Source organism: Falco cherrug, chromosome 2, assembly GCF_023634085.1.
Source record: "Falco cherrug isolate bFalChe1 chromosome 2, bFalChe1.pri, whole genome shotgun sequence".
NCBI classification, from domain to species: domain Eukaryota; kingdom Metazoa; phylum Chordata; class Aves; order Falconiformes; family Falconidae; genus Falco; species Falco cherrug.
Window position 1 is genome coordinate 71,056,152 of NC_073698.1, and position 18,366 is coordinate 71,074,517.

The following is an 18,366-nucleotide window of genomic DNA, read 5'->3' on the forward strand; positions in this document are numbered from 1 at the left end:
CACACAGAACCACTTGTGATTTATGACTGACTATTTTTCACATACTGTGTTTCCCACAGCCCCCTGCCTCAGGTGTGTGAGGTCTGTCATGCTTTTTGCATTCCCGGTTCCATTACCAGTAGTTGCAGTCACTGGAGTCAACTAGGAGCTGAGCTGGCCCACAGCCAGCCAGCCCCACTGGTACTTCCATTTTCACCATGCGGTGCGTGGTCCCTCAGACTTAGCTTTGAGCAATTCAGCAGTAAGCTCTGGTGACCAGTCTGGCTGTGGTACGTCACAGGAGCTGTAGTCTGGGCAGCTGCCCCTCAAAGAGGAGAAGTAGTGTATGAAGAACCCAAACGAGCAGGGCAGAATGATCAACAGCTGCAGTTTTGAAAAATGTGGTATAATATTTTGCTAAGATGGAATGTTTTAAAACTGCTGAAAATTTTAATTTTGCATTTATAGTTTGAAAAGAAACATTTTTTCCAGATACTTCAAGGTTGTGGTTTTTTGTTTTGTTTTGGTTTGGTTTGGGGTTTTTTATTATTATTTTTTTGATCCTATATTTGATTTTTTTAACAAGTCTTTCCATACAGAGAGGCACTTTTAATGAAAATGAGATTAATTTGAAGATTCACCTATCTGGACAAAATGAATGTGTGTAGTACCTTCACTTATTCTGCAAAATCAATTGATTTTTCTTACCTCATCCTTGACTATGAATTGTGCAACTTTGTAAAAAATTTTCTACAAAAATGGCAGCCAGAGTCATAATTCATCAAGGTGAATTTCTGCTTGAACACTTGAAAATATATGTATTGTTATGACCATGAGAAGCATGATTTTATAGTGAAAACTCTTAGGTCTTATCCATGAGTACTTCCTGTGGCATTGCTTCCTCTGTTTATAATGATTCTGAACGTTTAAAATAATTAGTTTACTGTGAATTATCTGCAGAGACCATAACATTACATTGCCTAAATTTTTAATTCCAAAGGATAGATTGAGGCCAACTGACTTAGCTGTTGTGGAAAAAATAATTGTATCAAATTACAGAGACTTGAAGAAACCGTGAAATTAAAGTCTAAAAAAAGACAAAAAGGCCAAGTATTTGTGACTCACAAAAGCCAAAAGGTGATTGCAAGATCAGACGTCACAGGATTTTATTATCCAGGTAGATATTTTTGTCCATATTTTAAATATTTTTAGAATTTCTTAGTACCAATAAAACATTAGTTTTGGTCATAATTATTACTTCTGCTTTAGTCAGATTTAATAGTACATGTGCATATTAATGAAAAATGAATGCATATCTCGTGCATGCACATATATGCATTTAAAAAAAGACATTTTTGTAAAGTTAGAAAGCAATGATACATTTATATAAGAATGGTATGGAAGGAAATCCTTTTAAATAACTGAGTATCCAGGAGTATCAACCTATCCCTCTTTGATGTCTCCCTTGAATGTGTCTGTTGTGTGTCTGGCAAAAGCTGAGCTTTTGTGTGTGTTCAAGGAATTCACTAAATGCTTCTGCCTTTTTGTTGAGTTTTTAGCCTGAATGGTTAGTAGGTAACGTTGTGCTGTTCAGTTGTTGCATAAAAAAAGGGCGTGTGTATGTTTATTTTTGTGTTACCATTACTTTTTTGTTTGTTTGTTTGTTTGTTGGTGTTTTTTAGTGTTTTTTTTCTTAAATCCCATGTTTTTAACTGTGGTAATAGTTTCGTTATGTCGATTACCACCCACCTGATCAACTTACAATTTTCAGACCTGGCCTTGAAAATTCTTTTTTTTTTTTTTTTATGGCATTATTAAGAATAGCTTCTATGTAGTTTTTTTAGGTACATATTTCTCAATTGCCTTAGCACAGTTTCACCTAGCTAAATGAAAATGAAGAATGTGTAGTATAGACATGTTTGACCTCTGTGATGTGTGACAGCCTATAGCATTTTAAAAAAAAAAATTCCACCAGGGGTAAAAGAAAAATAATTTGAATATTTTATTCTGGTGGTTTTTAGGAACTATGGTAAAGAGTATCAGTTCTACTTCTGCACTTGTTGACTTCAGCAATGGGGAGACCTGGACTGTGCCTGTGAAGTTCACTATACCTGTTGGAGGTGCTAGGCCATGCCCGTATCTGCAGGTGAAAAATTGTATTATTTTATGACATCAAATATGCATTTTTAATTTTGTTCATTTGGTTATACATAGAATAAAGGATAGGATTTTTATTCTTTTAAATACATTATTTATTTTAAAGAAGATTTTTTAGTGATAGTAATATTGTGCTATTTTCAACGTGCTATTTTTCATTTGTTTGGAGCTTGTTTTTCGTTGTAATCCTATTCCCTTGTTTATTAGAATTCTATATTACTTTCTTTATAAAACGTGAATATTTGCCTGTCTATAGAAGAAAGGTGAGCTATTTACCAGCAGAATGATTGTTTCCTAGTACATAGATTACAAATCAAGGAGAGACTTTTATATACAATGTGATGTACAGCAGGTTGTAAACATTTGTTTTTCACAGCATATTTTAAATCCAAATAACCCTATACTAAGGCAAATAACAATAATGAAAAAAAAAATTATTCCATTTCTGTTTTAATTTAAAATTTATCAACTGACTATCTGTAATCACAGTTGTTTTTTCAGGTGTTTCTTATTTTACACATGAGAGAGATGATGGATACAGAAAGGATACAGAATGGATACAGCTGTTTTGAATACATGAAGCATTTTTATAGCTGCTTTGTTAAACTTAGAACTAGAGACATGCCTTTTTTTCTGTTTGAAATGGAGGCAAATCCTGATCTGGTAGTTCCTGGTATTCTCTAAGGGGAGCATCCAACTCTAGAAGAGATCTGCAGAATTTCATAGAAAATTGTGACTTTTGCATTCATTTTAAAAACAATTTTAAGTCAGTTATATATGGAATTCTCTAAAATTCATAAGATTGGTTTAAAAGCTTATTAGAAACATATAAATTTGCACAAAGTCCAAGGGAGTGAAAAGTTATAAGAGTTTCCTCATTCAGTTCAGCTTGCTATTTGAGTCCTGATACATTTAGTAGGGCTCTGTCCTTTATTTTTCCTTCGTGTTCTCTCCCTGATTCAGTGGAAATTGTGAGTGATCAGTACATGAAAGAATGAGGCTCTTCTTTTCTTTTAAAGATCCATATTAAAGCATGGGAATATGTTAGAATGACGGTTCATGGAAAAATATCTACCTTTTATGTCTCGTAAAACTCACAAGTTACATGGTTCTTGCAAACCAGTGTTTTCCTGATGTGCAGGTTGGAGACTATGTGTTTGCCAGAACTGGGACAGAGACAGGAAATGAACATTATGTGCCTGCCATTGTCATAGCAACACCAAAGAGGGTGGAAACGGGGGACAAACTCTACACAGTTCTGATGTTCAACAACAGGAAGGTAAGTAAGCCTAAAAGATGATACCGATTTGGCAATGGTATTACCATTGTTCTGTTTTTGATGAGACAGATGCAATTTTCTAGGCTAATGAGCTCACTGTCCCAATCCCTGTCTCCAGCTAAACAAAGTAAATCAGATTTCAGGACTCAGTGAAGAGCTCATATAATAAACAAGACCAAGAAATCTGTAGGATAATTTATTCTTAAATCATACTCTGTTTTTTCCTCTATAATCCATTTGGTGGCTTTCACGAGTTCCATGCTGATAAAATGAGAAACATAGGGAGTTTTATCACAGTCAGTATAGTCTTCATTTCATTATGTTTGTTTGTAAGCCATTATGATAATTTTGTGCAATTTTCATAGCACATGTTAAGAACATGTACTTTGTACTTGAAACTTTTATCTTCATCATTTAAAGGCTGATTACAGTCACATTAAAACAGTTGACTTTTTATACGTAAGTATCTTCATAGTTTCTCAGATTTAGATTTAAATTAGACAAATGTTGTGTTGTTGCAGGAACACTGTGTAAGAAGTGGGCTTATTAAAATCAGCCAGAATAAGTATGCCTTTTCCTGTCAGTACATAAGAATGCTGCAAATGGATTATATGACGTGAGTATGCTTGAACTGAAAGATGCAAAAAATATTTTAGATGAATTCTAAATGTTGCCCTATGGCTTGAACTATGCTGTCAGATTTCCGTATGTAGTACCCTAGCTACAGTTGTGAACTGCCTTGCTGTACACATGCAACCAAGTGATTCGACCCACAAGCATATCAAACAGAAGAGCATTAACTGTCTTCATTTTATTATCTGGCAATGTATTGCCCTATTTTCATTTTGGTGACACTGGGGGCATGTGATAATTTTTGAAGCTTAGCCCCAGGAAGCTGTTAGAGGATTGCTGGAAGGTAAGATGGAGTTTCTTTTAATTGTAGATCTTACTTTTCTTTTAAGACATCTGTTGAGATATAAAACTATGCATTAAATTGCAAATTGTTTCTAAGATACTGAATCTTCTACTGGGCTTAAATCTAGAGAATGATGGGGACACCGTGCAGGAATGAGCCCTTACTTAACTTCTGCAGAATTATGTACCTCAGGGGTAACATTTTTCTCATGTGAAGTGCATGCTGAACATGCAGTGGTTCCAAGTGGTGTTTACTTTTTCATCTTGTATTAAGTTATAGTTTAATCCATTTGAAATAACATTGAATTGTTAGTATTGACCTTCAGAGCACCAACAATCTCTGACAGCTAGTAACAGCAAATCTTAGGAAGTAGAATAAGGTCAGAACAATCATCTAGGGATATTACTCCAGAATACATTCCCAGACTCCAGAAGTTTGTGATTTAAGGATTTTCTGAAGCAGAGTTGGAGTCTCCATATTAAACAGCCTTGATGGATTTTTTTCCACAAATTCATGAGGTTACTTTTTTGAACCCATGTAAACTTTTGACATCCATAGCCTCTTCCCAGAAGGTGTTGTACAGTTTCACATTTTGTGTGAGGAAACATATACTTTTGTTCTGAATCTTCCATCTGCCTTGACATCCTTTAGGGATTCTAGACTGAAGGGTTTCCTTTTCCATGTATGTCAATGTAGTATGTGCACCGCTGCCAAAGAATTGTATCTTCTCTGTCATGGGAGATTTCTTCCCAAGAGGTTGCATGAACAAGACAAATCCCACCTTTAAAGGCAAGTTCAGAAGTACTTCATTTTTATTGAAATATTCTAATATTAAGATCAGTGTTAAAGATTACACCTAAAAATGATGGGCAAGGGCACCAGTTGTAGGCTGATATATGGATTCCCCGAGAATGATGGAACAAAAAAGCAGCGCTGATTCAAGCCCTGTTTCCCACACATTTTCTAGTAGTGATTCCAGCACAGTTTGAAACTCACTTTTCTGCCAGCTTGCAGCCACAACACATAAACAAATTAATACCCCCACTTTACTGATCAGAATTCCAAATCTGGAAATACATCAAGTATATCAATGCCTTTTTCGAGGCCAGATCAACTACATGATGTCAGCTTCTTTTCACCAAAAAGCAAACCTGAAGACCACAGTTTCCTACTTAATGCACACAACCAGTTGAAAAGAATCAAGTATGTAGCTGAGCTGTGTTCCAACCAAATCAGTGGAAGTTTCCCTTCCACTGAGTTGGATTATACTCTAAATGAGGTACCTTATTAAGAAAAGATGTGACTAAATGCATAATCTGTAAAACTATCTTTCATTCTACATGCTTTCCTTCATGACTGAGTGCTTTAATATCAAATATTCATTCTCCAAAGAGATGTTATTGGCAAGCTGACTTGCATTGTTATGCACAAATGATGAGAAAATTGAGTTATGGAATTCTTTGGAGAACTTACTGGAATGAATGTATTAAATTTTTGCAAGCAAGAAATAAATGTACTCATTAGACCTACATTTTAGATGAAGTGATATCAAATCTGGCAGCTCTCTGGGTAAAATAGTATGTGAAACTGCATATTCAAACCACATTTGTAAATTTCTATATACTGTTTCAATCTAGTAAACACTGATTTGTTTGTAAATGCACTGGCCAGTTTGTATAGTAGATGACTGAAATTAAATTAATGAAATCTAAATAAAATATTCCAAATAATATTGTTACCACAGCACAAAATAATGGACTCTCAGTTAAGGCATCCATTTAACCCCCTTTAAACCAACCTAAACCAGTTTTTAGCATGGCCTGGAATAGAGCATAAATTTTGTAATCATAATGATTGAGCATATAATGTCTTACAGTTGTTTTAAGGTCTGAAGTTTTCACTACTTCATTTCTGCTTTTTCTCACAGCTGTTGTAGATTTTAGAAACAAACCACCATATTTGAAATGACAATGTTTTTACTGAAAAATGTCTCTATCTTTGAGGATAGCACTATTTGGATTGTCCTCGAATTACTTCCATTAAAGGAACATGAGAAGTGCCTCCAAACAACATTTTCTCAGATGCTATTACTTACATCTGATTGCTAGTGTATTAAGCACTCCAAGGCCCAGATACACAAAGGGATGCTGTGGAACTCAGAGCAGTAACACTTGAGCTTTTGGCAGCTCTGACAGTGGGATTTAGGTGCTAGTGCATGGATGTATACTGAATGTTGAGATTTATAGTACGGAGTGCAGTGAAATGTGTAAAGCAGCTAATAACAAATGATGAAGAGAGTTAAGCATCTGAAACTCAGACTTGATTAACTTAGATACCTACTTAAAGCCCTGAACTAGACATATTTGAGCTTTTGGGATTCCCAGGGTTCTCTGTTGGCATTGGATAAACTACATAAATAGTGAATTTTAGCATATACGCAACATAGACCTAACCCCCAGGTACCCAGATGGAAAAGCATTGGCATGCCAATAAAAACCTTGATGCTCACTACTGATCCACAATATTCCACAGTTTGCTGCCAGAATCACACCACCTTCTTTTGCACATTCCCAACTCCATCATCTACTGCATTAAATTTCTCCCCGTCTTTTTCCACGTGATGTGTCATACCTGGTTCTGCTGAATTTTTAGTGTCTTTTCCAAGAATTAACGATAGAAGCCTGGTTACTATAGAGCTTTTATAGTTGAGTCTTTTAAGTCTCCTATTTCTTGGATCTACCACTTTACAGTAAATTACTTTGCAATATTTGAGTAGGCAGTCCCTGACAATGTGCTTACTAATTCAGAATGTTTGTCTTTTGCTTGTAACATTCTCAGCTAGGCTTTGAGTTCCCTGTAAAGCCACATACTTGTAAAGAGAAAACTCTTTCCTTTCTTGCTGCTTAACATGTCACTTTATTATCATATAGACATACATAATATCCTCTTCTGGGCATTGTCTATGTTAACTCAGTGGCTGCATCACAAAAAGCTGGTACTGGCCATGGTTTTACTTTATATTTGTTTCTTCATGTAACTGCCATGCCATTTTGAATGACTGTTTTCCTTTTATGCCAAGGTGTACATTCAAAGCCATTACACAACTGTATTTCATTAGTTACCCGTTAATCAGTTACTAATATTAGCAATGCTATAGCAGTGCTCCAGCCCAGACTGAGAGAGTTTCCATTAGACCCCCTACCTTTTAGAGGGCATGGAAGTGTGCTCCCCACTGAAACATTATTTATTATATTCTAAAATAGATTCCTACCTCCCACGTCACACTTATTAGAGGGGAATAGTTCAGCATATTGTTCATGGGTTCTAATGAGAACATGCTGACTTTGTTGACAGAAACAAAGTAGAAGCATCATTTAATGAGAAAGGAAACAAAAAATTTGCATGTAATATGATTTTAGAAACTCTTTTTGAGTTTTTGAGAAACTCTTTGTATGCTGAATCTTGTAGAAGGAAAAAAGTAAAAGGGATAGCCCATGCTTCCCTGTTGACAGGGAGTCCCTGGTGCACATAGATGTGTTACAATAGCTCGTCAGCTCTAGGTTCTTTGGGATTGTCTTTTGATGTTCATGTGGTGTGTACTAGGCGTCATGCTTAATCCACTAATCTTTAGAAGTACTAATATAGCTCTCATCATTTTAATATCAGATGCTAGCATATGTTTGGGGTGGTTTCCTGCCATCACAGTGGAAAGAAGGAATTATGGCAGAACAGGCACTCTGCAAATGTAACTAATGAATTCCATATGCAAAGTAAAACACTGTGTGCTCTGGGGCCACAAAAGACAATTACTGCCCAAATTCATTTTTGAGTTGTAAGAGGTAGAGAGAATTAGGGGCCAGAGCCCTGTTTTAGGCTAATCTTTACTGATTTTATAAATAAAAGGGCAACTAAATTGTAAGATATTTATAGCCCTGTCAAATGGTCAGAAGTGTGATAAGCCCTTCTCTTTTCAGTACTGTGAGATGTGGAAAAAGGTGAAATCTATGTCATGTAAAAAAGAATTTTAAATGGCTCGTTATGTGCGCTTATAGCTTAGTGTGTTTCCTTTCTAATTTTCTAGCCTGGACAGAGAGACCACAAAGCCCTATTCTCACTCATCTGTAGAAGATGAAGGAGGAGAAGAAGCAAAGAAAAGTATTGTGAAAGAAGATAGGGGAAAAAAGAAAAAGAAGAGACCAATAGATGAAAGACATCCCAGGGACAGGATGTCCAACTGTGATGATCTTTTGTTTGTCTCCAGAAGGGAAGTGAAACAGAGAGGAAGAAATTCACTGCCTAGCAGTGGAGAAGAATTTGGAGGTAAAGAAGTAGCTCTGGAAAATTATAAATATTAGGCATTAAACAGATCTGATGGGCCTTCAGTTATCCCCACACAAGGAACCAGGTTTCTGCATTTCTAGGTGTTAGACCAGCTTGCTTTCCCATTTCCTATGTGATGAGGTTCTTTCACCTCCTTTGGAAACTATTCTTCACACTGATCATTCTCAGTATGTGTTTCCACAACAAAGAAAGAACTGAATAACGCATGTTCCGGCATAGCTACCTCAATTTCCCTAACATTTGTAGTAGCAGTGATGATGCAGTAACACCAACGTTCACCAACCTTAGCACCTGCTAGCAAGCAGAGTATATATTCCAGTCCCTCTAGTGTTACTTGTTACATTAGAGGTATGTCTCTATTGCAGGCATTAAGTTATTGCATATGGAACTCAATGCTTCAGAGGTTAAATTGCTTTTAGTGTCTGAGCTCGGTCAGTTAAAGCTGACATCAGTATCTATACTTGCTGTCACTCTGCAGTAGAGACCTGAGGTAGTGTAGCTGTGCCATTACGTGCCACAGTCAGCTCGTCATTTTAAAGATCCTACTGTCAGTGGAAAGATAAGAGGATTTTTATCCATACCTGCTAGTTGTACCTACTATTTTGAACATGTTCTCAACATCCTTATTAATTATTTGCTTCCAGAAGTAGTGGATTATAGATTCACTCAATCATCATTTTGTATATCAACTTGATTTGGTGCCTCTGAACCTTCCTTCTGTGTTCTCACTCATCTTTTAAAGATTGTCTGGAAATTCCATTTACATTGCTTATAATGGGCATTATGATGATCAGAATTATATGAAAACAGAGGTGCTGGGCTTGTCCCGTAGCTGTGTGAGAGACCATGGCTTCCACAGGTAGGGCTACTTCACTGGAAATGCTCAGTTATCCCAGACTCCTCCCTCTTGGGCATCTTGAGATGCAGATGCTGAGTAAATGTGAATTAATGCTAATGTGATCAGCAAGTCCTGTTACTGATTCCATGCAGGTTTAAGGAAAGATTAAACTGGAGTAGTGGCTATCTATGCACTTGAATCCTGCCTTGACTTACCAAGCAATCTCATAGTACTCTATCAAGACTCTAAGCAGACTTTGAGGTGGTATGCAGGTTGAACATGCTAAAGAAGGTACCCTGTCCTCTTATGACAGTGTGGACATTGGACATGGCTTTTTTTTGCTTAAGTATATTTTTGTTTACATATCCTTCTGTGTTTTATCAGAAAGGGGAAAGTCAGAGAGCTGATGAAGATGTTAAATAAGACTATGTGGTCATCCTCACAGGGTTTCATCAGCTATCTCTTTATCCAGTTTCTGAATGTGATTGTGTATTTGTCCTCTTTGGGTGTAGATTTGTCCCATTTTCAAACTGTACTAATTATTGCATAGCATTTTGTGTATATAATTTTTAAAATTATATCAAATGTATTACTTGACCCCTGACATACATCTGTTTGAACTGGATTTCAATTCAAAGAGTGAAGGGAACAAAAAACCCAAATTTGCCTGGCATTGTTTTTTCCTTCTGCCCAAGTTTTGGGTCTAGTATGAACTGTCAGTTTACACTTACTGTTTGGCAGTCCAATATATGCTGAGCACCAGATCTGTGAAATTCGCCTACACAGGTTAACACTTACCCTCAGAAGTAGTCATATTTAATTATATTGACATGATTAAGTATTGAATAACATAGGTGAAGTGTTGGAAAGCTCTATTGTCCTAATGAATGGCTCAGTTAGTCTCTGTGAACCAGATATTAAAAATATCAGGTATCTAATAGTACATTTTCCCTTCACGGAGTTTTCATTATGTTCAAACAAGGCTGGATATATTTAGGCTGGAGCCTAAATTGCCAAAGTATGTATGAGCTGCAACACCCTGTTTTCATCTTCAGACACCTACATAACCCTGAAATCTTAGTTATTGCCCTTCATACACTAGACATGCCAATGTTCATCAGAGTGACCGCTTATCTGATTTTCCTACTAATTGTTTTCCTCAATGTTTACCTCATTATTTCTTGATTGTTTATAACAATGGCAGATTTTTTTAAAAATAGTCAGCATCTCAGATAACTGTTTTGAATACCTGTAAATACCATAAATAGTTAAAACTAATAACTTTGGTACCTAAATACCTTTTACAGTAACTAAGTTATACTTAATTTTTCAAGATTTCTAAAAGCAGCCTGTTAAACTGGGATCTGGTTTATCTGAAAGATGCATAGTCCTGCCACATAGCCTTTTCCTTGTAATATCAAATACCTGAATAATTTGGATATCTTTTAACTTTCAAAAAAGCTCAGTAGCCCTGATCTGTTTGCCTGAAGTAAAGGCTTTTTCTTCATATTTATACGCAATGGTTTTCCCTATGTGTGTAGGTGTATAATGTGTCAAAAGCATTTAATGCCATCAGCAATTCCTACATTATCATTCCAGAGGTTTGTGTTGTCACTTCTTATGAACTCTCCAGATACATACATATTTTTTTAGTAATCTGGGCTGTGTTTTGTAACTACTCCATGTGTTAATCAACACTTCCTACGGTTCTGCTTTCATTTGTATGTTCATCTGTTATATGAGGAAGTAAGTTCTCCTGAACTTGAAGGAGCATTGCCCAGTATAGAGACAGATTTTTGTGCTCTCCAAGATAATGATTCAGCTGCATGGCACTTATATAGGTGGTTGAAGAAGCCTTGTGTTTCCATGAAGCCTTATATTTCCACAGAGCTGTGGGTCCTCTGAATTAATGCAGCATTTTGGAATGGAATGTATGTGGTTTGATTTGGGCTCAGCTAAAATATCCCTGATTATGAGGAACTGTCAACAACACATTCTTGTTGCTCCCAGTCAGGGAAAAAACCAGAAGTGAATAAAGGTTAAGTAATCATGTTAGATATTTAGTGTATATTAGCTTCATTACTGTGGCAATGTGTAAATTTGTCTTATTTATTCCAGAACTATTACATTTAACACGTTATTATTTTAATGTGTATGCTTGCCGCTCTTATTGTGTTACTGCCCTGGTTTCAGCTGGTGCAGTGCTGTGGTTTGGATTTGGTGTGAGAACAATGCTGATAGCACATGGATGTTTTTAGTTGTTGCTGGGTGATGTTTATGCCAAGTCAAGGACTTTTTGGTTTCTTGGGCCCTGCCAGCGAGTGCTAGAGGGGCACAGGAGAATGGGAGTGGACACAGCCAGGACAGGTGACCTGAACTAGCCAAAGGGATATTCCATACCATATGATGTCATGCTGAGTATATAGGCTGGGGGAACAAGGAGGAAGGGGGGACATTTAGAGTGATGGCGTTTGTCTTCTCAAGTCACCATTACGCATGATGAAGCCCGACATTCCTAGAGATGGCTGAACACCTGCCTGCCCATGGGAAGTGGTGAATGAATTCCTTGTTTTACCTGGCTTGTGTGTATGGCTTTTGCTTTACCTATTAAACTGTCTTTATCTCAACCCACCCGCTTATATGTAAGCCCAACCCAAGCAGCTGCGTGGGACTGTCACCAGCTGAGGTTAAACCACGACAGGATGCTCTGTGTGTTTATAAGAGAGTGAATGAGGTCCTGGCAAATTCCTGCTGACGTTAGTGGTCTAATTCTTTGTTTAGGTAACTCGAATAATACTATTTGATTGAACAAGATCACAAGTACACGAAGATCTGTCATTGGTTATTGCAATAATTGTTTTTATAGATACTTTAAAGAACATGTATTTGTTTCTACATAAAAATTCCTCTCCCTGTCTTTCTAGTCTTCTCTCTGTTTCATAGTGCCTAAAATCAATGTTCATTTCACACAATTTCCTTGTTGATTTTCACCAAAATGGTGATCCAGTAAAAAACTAAACAATTCAGAGTGAAGTACAGGTATGATACACAGTAATAGACTTCATTGCCTGATGCATTCACAAATCATAGCTAAAAGAGCCCAAATCCCCTTTTTAATTTACAATGAGATTGTGACTTGAATCAATCGCACTGATAATTAGTGTAACTGCCAATATGGGGCAGTTGGAAGACCTTTGGAAATTATCGTTTTCTATCCTTTTCTGTGGCAAATCTGGTTCCTCTGAATGGGGTTCAAGAGTGTAACAGCTGTGGCACCTGGCTGTCTAGTGGATTGGCTGGGTTCCCACAGTAGGATTCTACATTTTTAGCACCCATTTGTTTTCCAGTCTCATTTCCCAGATAGTTCATTCAGCATTTGGAGAAGGCTGTCTTAATAAAGCAGTGTTCCCATCTGTTGGTCATGGCTTGTTTAATAAGCAGTTGATGTCAATTCAGCTATGCTTGCATCTGTCCCTTACTGCAGCTGTGTGTTGTTAAGGGCTCCCCAACAGCCTGCAGATTTAGATTTTGTTTTTCTGTTTATACCATGTTGCAACTTGGCCCAAATGACTCTCTCTTCTGGCAGGGTTGCCCACTCATCCAAAGAGGCAAGCGTGTTAAACTTTCCATCTCTTCCCTCGTAAAGAGTGAAACATGGAGACATGCAAGGGAAGACAATGCAGTTCTGTTGGTGCAGAAGGCATGTGTTGGGGTATCTGAGGGCAGGAGGAAGGGCAATTTTCTCCAGATTCTAAAAGCAAGACCAGAATGGTTTCTTTCAACAGCTTGGGAAGGTATATAGAAGGCACATACATTGGGTAAAGAAAATAAACAGTTTGTGAATTGTGTGTGACGGTGAACACTGATTTAGCAGTGCAGCTTTCATTTTATCCAAGGCAGCTGCCTGGCCACAATACCTTTCAGTATTTTAGTCCGGCAGTGGTTTTGTACTGCAGACAGATACTGTCAGCTTATAGGATACAGTCAAGAAATTTCTTGACCCTCACACAGAGGAACTCCAGATTCCTGTCTTTTAGGGTGCCCAAGAAGAATCACAATATTCCTTTTGTGTATCTAAGTGCTGACATTGTGCATTTGTAAGACAATTTTCAAAGGCATGCTTTTGATTTTTAAACCCTCAGCTTCCGAGTTTTCAGTGGTAGCTATGGATGATTTGCATTCCTAAAACTAATCATACTGAATTATTTTACTCTCTATGTACTCAGTCTGTGCTGTTGCTTCCCCACCTTGCATATCATATCTTTAGTCTTTGGATGCCTCTCACAGTTTAGTTTTCTACTACACCAGTGTTTCTTATACAATCATTGAAAACCAAAAAATCCCCCCCCTAAAGAAATATGTGAAGCAAAATATACAACTTTACTTTGTTTCTTCCTATTTTATTCTCTTTCATTTTCCCTCCAGCTTCCAGTTTATTGCCATTCATTCATTATGATTGTCATCATTTTGTGCCAGGAGGGTGCCTAGTAGTGGCTGCTCTCATTTGATATGTTTGTAAAAAGTGACTTTTCAGTGGCACAGTATAGTTAATAGCAAACCAGAGGAGGTAAGCATGGTTGTACTGGGTCAGGCAAAGGTCCGTGTAGCCTGGAACCTGTCCCCAGCAGTGTCTGGAAGATGATTCCTGAAGAAAAATAAGAACAAAGGATGCATTTTGAATAACAAGAGCTGCAAGCTTAGTAAATGAGAATACCTAAAAAGGAGACTGGTTTGAACTTGTGAGGATGAAAGCGAAAAGGAAAGTAGCGAAAAGCCTCTTTACACAAGACTATCGCTCTGTTACCATAGTCATGGAGTCATTTGTTCCATCATAAATTTCAGGGGGGGTGTTTGGGAGGGTGTTGAACTGTTATATCCAAGCTCATGGTGGGTCAATATTTTCTCTCGCTAAAGAGTACCTGTTCTCTCCTAGCATCTTCATTCTCCATGTCATCATCCTGGCATTTATCAAGGAGTCAAACTCTGCAGTCGCCAAACACTTCAACTCCCAGCCCACCAAAGCATCCCTGTTGCTTGCACAGTCCTGCTGTAGAAGATTCTCCAGAGCTTGGTAAAAGAAACGTTACCAGAATTACTAGAGTCAACATGGAGCAGCAGGGATTGACAAGACAACCTCAGCACCACTGCGCAGAGCAAAGGAAGCCGCATTAAGGGTGCACCGTGAAAGAGCTTATGAGGAATGCATGAGGCTGCATATCAGAAAGATTCTTAACACCTGTAACTGTGAATTTTCATTCCTTGAATCAAAAATAAACTGACTAGTTAATGCTAATTTATTTATGATTTTGCAGACTTACTTTGGAGGTGTGAAAGAGTGTCAGAGGTTCAGCTGTGCACTGGAAAGTATCAATATGAGAAGAGAATGGAAAATTTTATTTGTCAGAGTATCTTTTTTGCAGTAGACCTATTTGATTTAACTGTGGGTCTTTCTTATGAAATACCTTTTTCTAAAAGTCCTTTTTCACAGCCTCAGTCTGTAAGGCAACTGGGAAGACCTGGTGCAGGGAGCTTACCCAGTTTTCCACTGGTTCTGACTTCTATATGGATTTATCCTAAAGCTTTTCCACTGATGGGGACTGTCCCATGAGAACACAGATGAGGCACTTTGCCCCCAAAGACTAACCTCTTGGTAACACAAAGTGAGACCAAGGGCTGAATTCCTCTCTGTGACATTTGATATAAAGCCAGTGCTACCCTGAAGGAAGAGGAATTGCTTCTATTTTATGGCATTATAAGTGAAAGCAGGAATTGCACCTAGACACATTTAGGAACATCTCTGCTCTTAGCTCCCAAATAATGGATAGGTGACTGAACCCAGTTAAAAAAAAAACCAAAACACATCCAAATAAAGATTCATTTTCTCTATCTAACAAATGTAATGTGATGTTCACTGTTCAAGACATGACATTTGAAGTGGCACATAATCAGGGGGATGTCATGTGTTTAGCACCGAAGATGCTCACCTCAACCGACGTATGTCTTGTGGATGCGGTGGCACAGTTGTATGGTTGCCTAGGGCTCTCTGTTAAGAAGGTGAAGACTAATTCTTAATATTTTTGGCATATCAAGGTGAATGAATAGACATGAAAGACTCTGGCGAGCTTAATTGTAGGTACCTATGCAATCTCCAGGCAGATGTAGGTATTCATCTTTACATTTGAAGTAAAGTGGAGTTGAAAAGATACACTTTTAACCAAATAAAAACAGAAGATGACCTATTAAAGTATACATGTGTATATATTGTAACCCAGTGGTATGTTTATATTTGGGGAGTTCCAGCTTTTATGGTAGCCAATTTAATCACAGACCTTTTTTCTGTTCTAGATACATGACACATTTATAACTCGGTCTGACTGCTAGGATATTCTTGTGCTTTGATGTAGCAGTAATACCTCAATTCTTTTTTTTTTTCCTTTATTATCTCCTCTACACTTTGATTCTTCTCTTTTTAGATGTCTTTCTCAGGTAAGGATATTCTGAGATTAATATTACAGTATTATTACATTCCACATATCTTTCTGAATGAATTAGCAAATATTAAAGATTGCTGCATGATTAAACAAAGGGTGATAGAGACAATTTCACCTTACAAGACGGTGTCTGGCTGTCCTGGTTCTCCTGGAGTGTGACATTGTTACTGCAGATTTCAAATGGCAGTGGCGGGTGCTGTGCTAGCTGTACCCAGTGACTCTAGGGTCCTGGCAGAACCATGATTCGGTGAGGCAAGGACATCTCTGCAGCTGAGCATAGATTTTCTGCATGTTGTTAGAGAGGCTTTTGCATAGAAATGTGGGGAAATAATGTCCATCCGTGGGACAGAAATACAGAAGATGTTTCCTCTGCTCAAGAAAGGTTATTCTAAGCTGGGGTTGTTCGGAGCCCAGGCTTTTTAACATAGGGCTTCTCTTACGGTTTTTCTGTGTGTTTGTGTTGGTTTAGAATAATAGTGAGGAAGCGCCTTCTTTGAGTGAGTGATCTCCATTTCATGCAGCTCACTTCTTTGGAGCACTAAGTATGTCACTTTAGCACAATGTAACCATGGTACCTGGGGAGAACCTTGACATTTTGGCCCTGAAAGAAGCAGAGCAATGAACAGATGTCCCAAACACCATTAAATGCTCAGCTCCCACCAAAGGTCTCTCTGTATTGTTAGTGCTTTGCTCTAGCGAGGTAAATTCCCAGTACAATGGAGTGGGTCAAATATTCTGTTTTAATTTTACATATGCAGGAAAGTCACACTTGGTTTACGGCAAAGCTGGTAGAGACTGCCTTGAGGCCAGGGTGGAGACAACACCTGGAGCTGCGTGTGGTACTTCTTACCAGATCTCAAGAAGCCGCCCACAGAAGGAGAAAGTGACACACTGTTTTCAGATGAATGGGTGTCCCCTGCAGTGGGAGAACTACAAAGTACCATACATAACACCCTGCTTCTCTTGGTCTTGATTTACCAGCTGTGCTTCTATGTACAAACACCCTGGAAATCTCAAGCCCCACTCCGTCTTTGCTTCACATTTATAACAACCATTAATACAAAATGAGAATAGCCTGACGCTGTCATTTGGGAAAGAGTATAAAAAGATATATTTCTACAGTCATTGGAGGCAAACGGAGTATGTAATTTATATATTTATGAGGATATATTTCAGATATCTCTTGGGCACTTTCTTTAGGCATATTACAAGTGCCTACTCTAGGCGGCTGGTTCAGGTGTACGCTTAACCAGGAAAATCCTATACACTCACTGTGCAGGTAAGTATTTCCCAGGAGAACACTGAGCAATAATTTTCAGGAAAATTTTGAAGTTTTGATACCGAGTTCTGTCTCAGTGTGGAGTCAAAAAAAAAAAAAAAAAAAAAAAAAAAAAGCATATAGCTATTTTAATTTAGTAAAGGAGAATTATGAAGTTTGTACAGCCAGAATGACCTTGCAGCCAGGAGACTTCAGTAGGATGTGAGAGAGAGTGTTGAAATTTCTGCCTAGCCTGATTCAGGGAAAACTCAAACCTGAGGAAACCTGTAATTCTGAAATGGTGTATCCTGGAAGTTGCAGTCTGGATAGTTACTTTCTGCTCTGCAGGTCAGGCTCCTTCCTTACTCCATGATGTCCAGTCATTTTCTGTTGGAGAATGGAGCTGGCACACACACAGTCCCTGGTTATAGGGAGTCACTGGGGATCTGTTCTACCCAGAGGAAAAATTGGAAGTGACATCACTACCACAGCATCCACAAAATTTCAGAACAGGATAGCTGGAAAGAAATATTTCTACTGTGGATATGGACACTTCAGTTTTCTGGAGGAAATGGCACTGCCAGTGGATGGAAAAGCCCTATACATTTTGGTAGACAAAATATCTAAAGGAAAAGTTTGTTGAACTGAAAAATCTGTTTTACCTCCAGGAATGGCTTTCAATCACATGGACTTTGGAATCTACCTGTTTGCATTTTTAGCAGAAGATGCATTTCAGTTAGACTAATTCAGCATTGACATGATTATCCTACTGATGTCTCTTGTGATTACCGTGTGAGGCTGAACATGTGCAAATCCAATGACATGGAGTGTGAGCCAATTTCACATGTACATTCTGTAAAGTATGTGCAGGTGGATTGTATGCCACCCCACAGTGGCAGAGACTGGGATCCCCTTGAAAAAATGGCTGAAGAAAGCTTACCTTAGTGTTCCATGGGGTGCAAGACAAATTTGTGAGAAAAACAAACAGGAATGTTAACCAAGCGCAGGATCAAAACCAGCAGCTCTGAATGGTGAGTTCCTCTGCACAGAGTATGATCATCAATCACTGTTGTTTTTTAGACAAGCTACATTTAAAAACTGGCTTAT

At 37.9% G+C, this 18,366-nt stretch overlaps 1 protein-coding gene across 1 annotated transcript in view; it reads left to right on the plus strand.

Moving 5' to 3' along the window:
• The window catches only part of VWA3B (von Willebrand factor A domain containing 3B), a 74,019-nt gene extending 59,216 nt beyond the window's left edge, over positions 1 to 14,803 (plus strand). Inside the window, exons 25-30 of the mRNA XM_055701463.1 lie at positions 1,039 to 1,156; positions 2,001 to 2,125; positions 3,278 to 3,415; positions 3,937 to 4,031; positions 8,413 to 8,651; positions 14,444 to 14,803. Coding sequence (XP_055557438.1) covers positions 1,039 to 1,156; positions 2,001 to 2,125; positions 3,278 to 3,415; positions 3,937 to 4,031; positions 8,413 to 8,651; positions 14,444 to 14,682 — 954 coding nt within the window. The 3' untranslated portion in view covers positions 14,683 to 14,803. The remainder of the gene's footprint in view (positions 1 to 1,038; positions 1,157 to 2,000; positions 2,126 to 3,277; positions 3,416 to 3,936; positions 4,032 to 8,412; positions 8,652 to 14,443) is intronic.
• Positions 14,804 to 18,366: the final 3,563 nt, after the last annotated feature.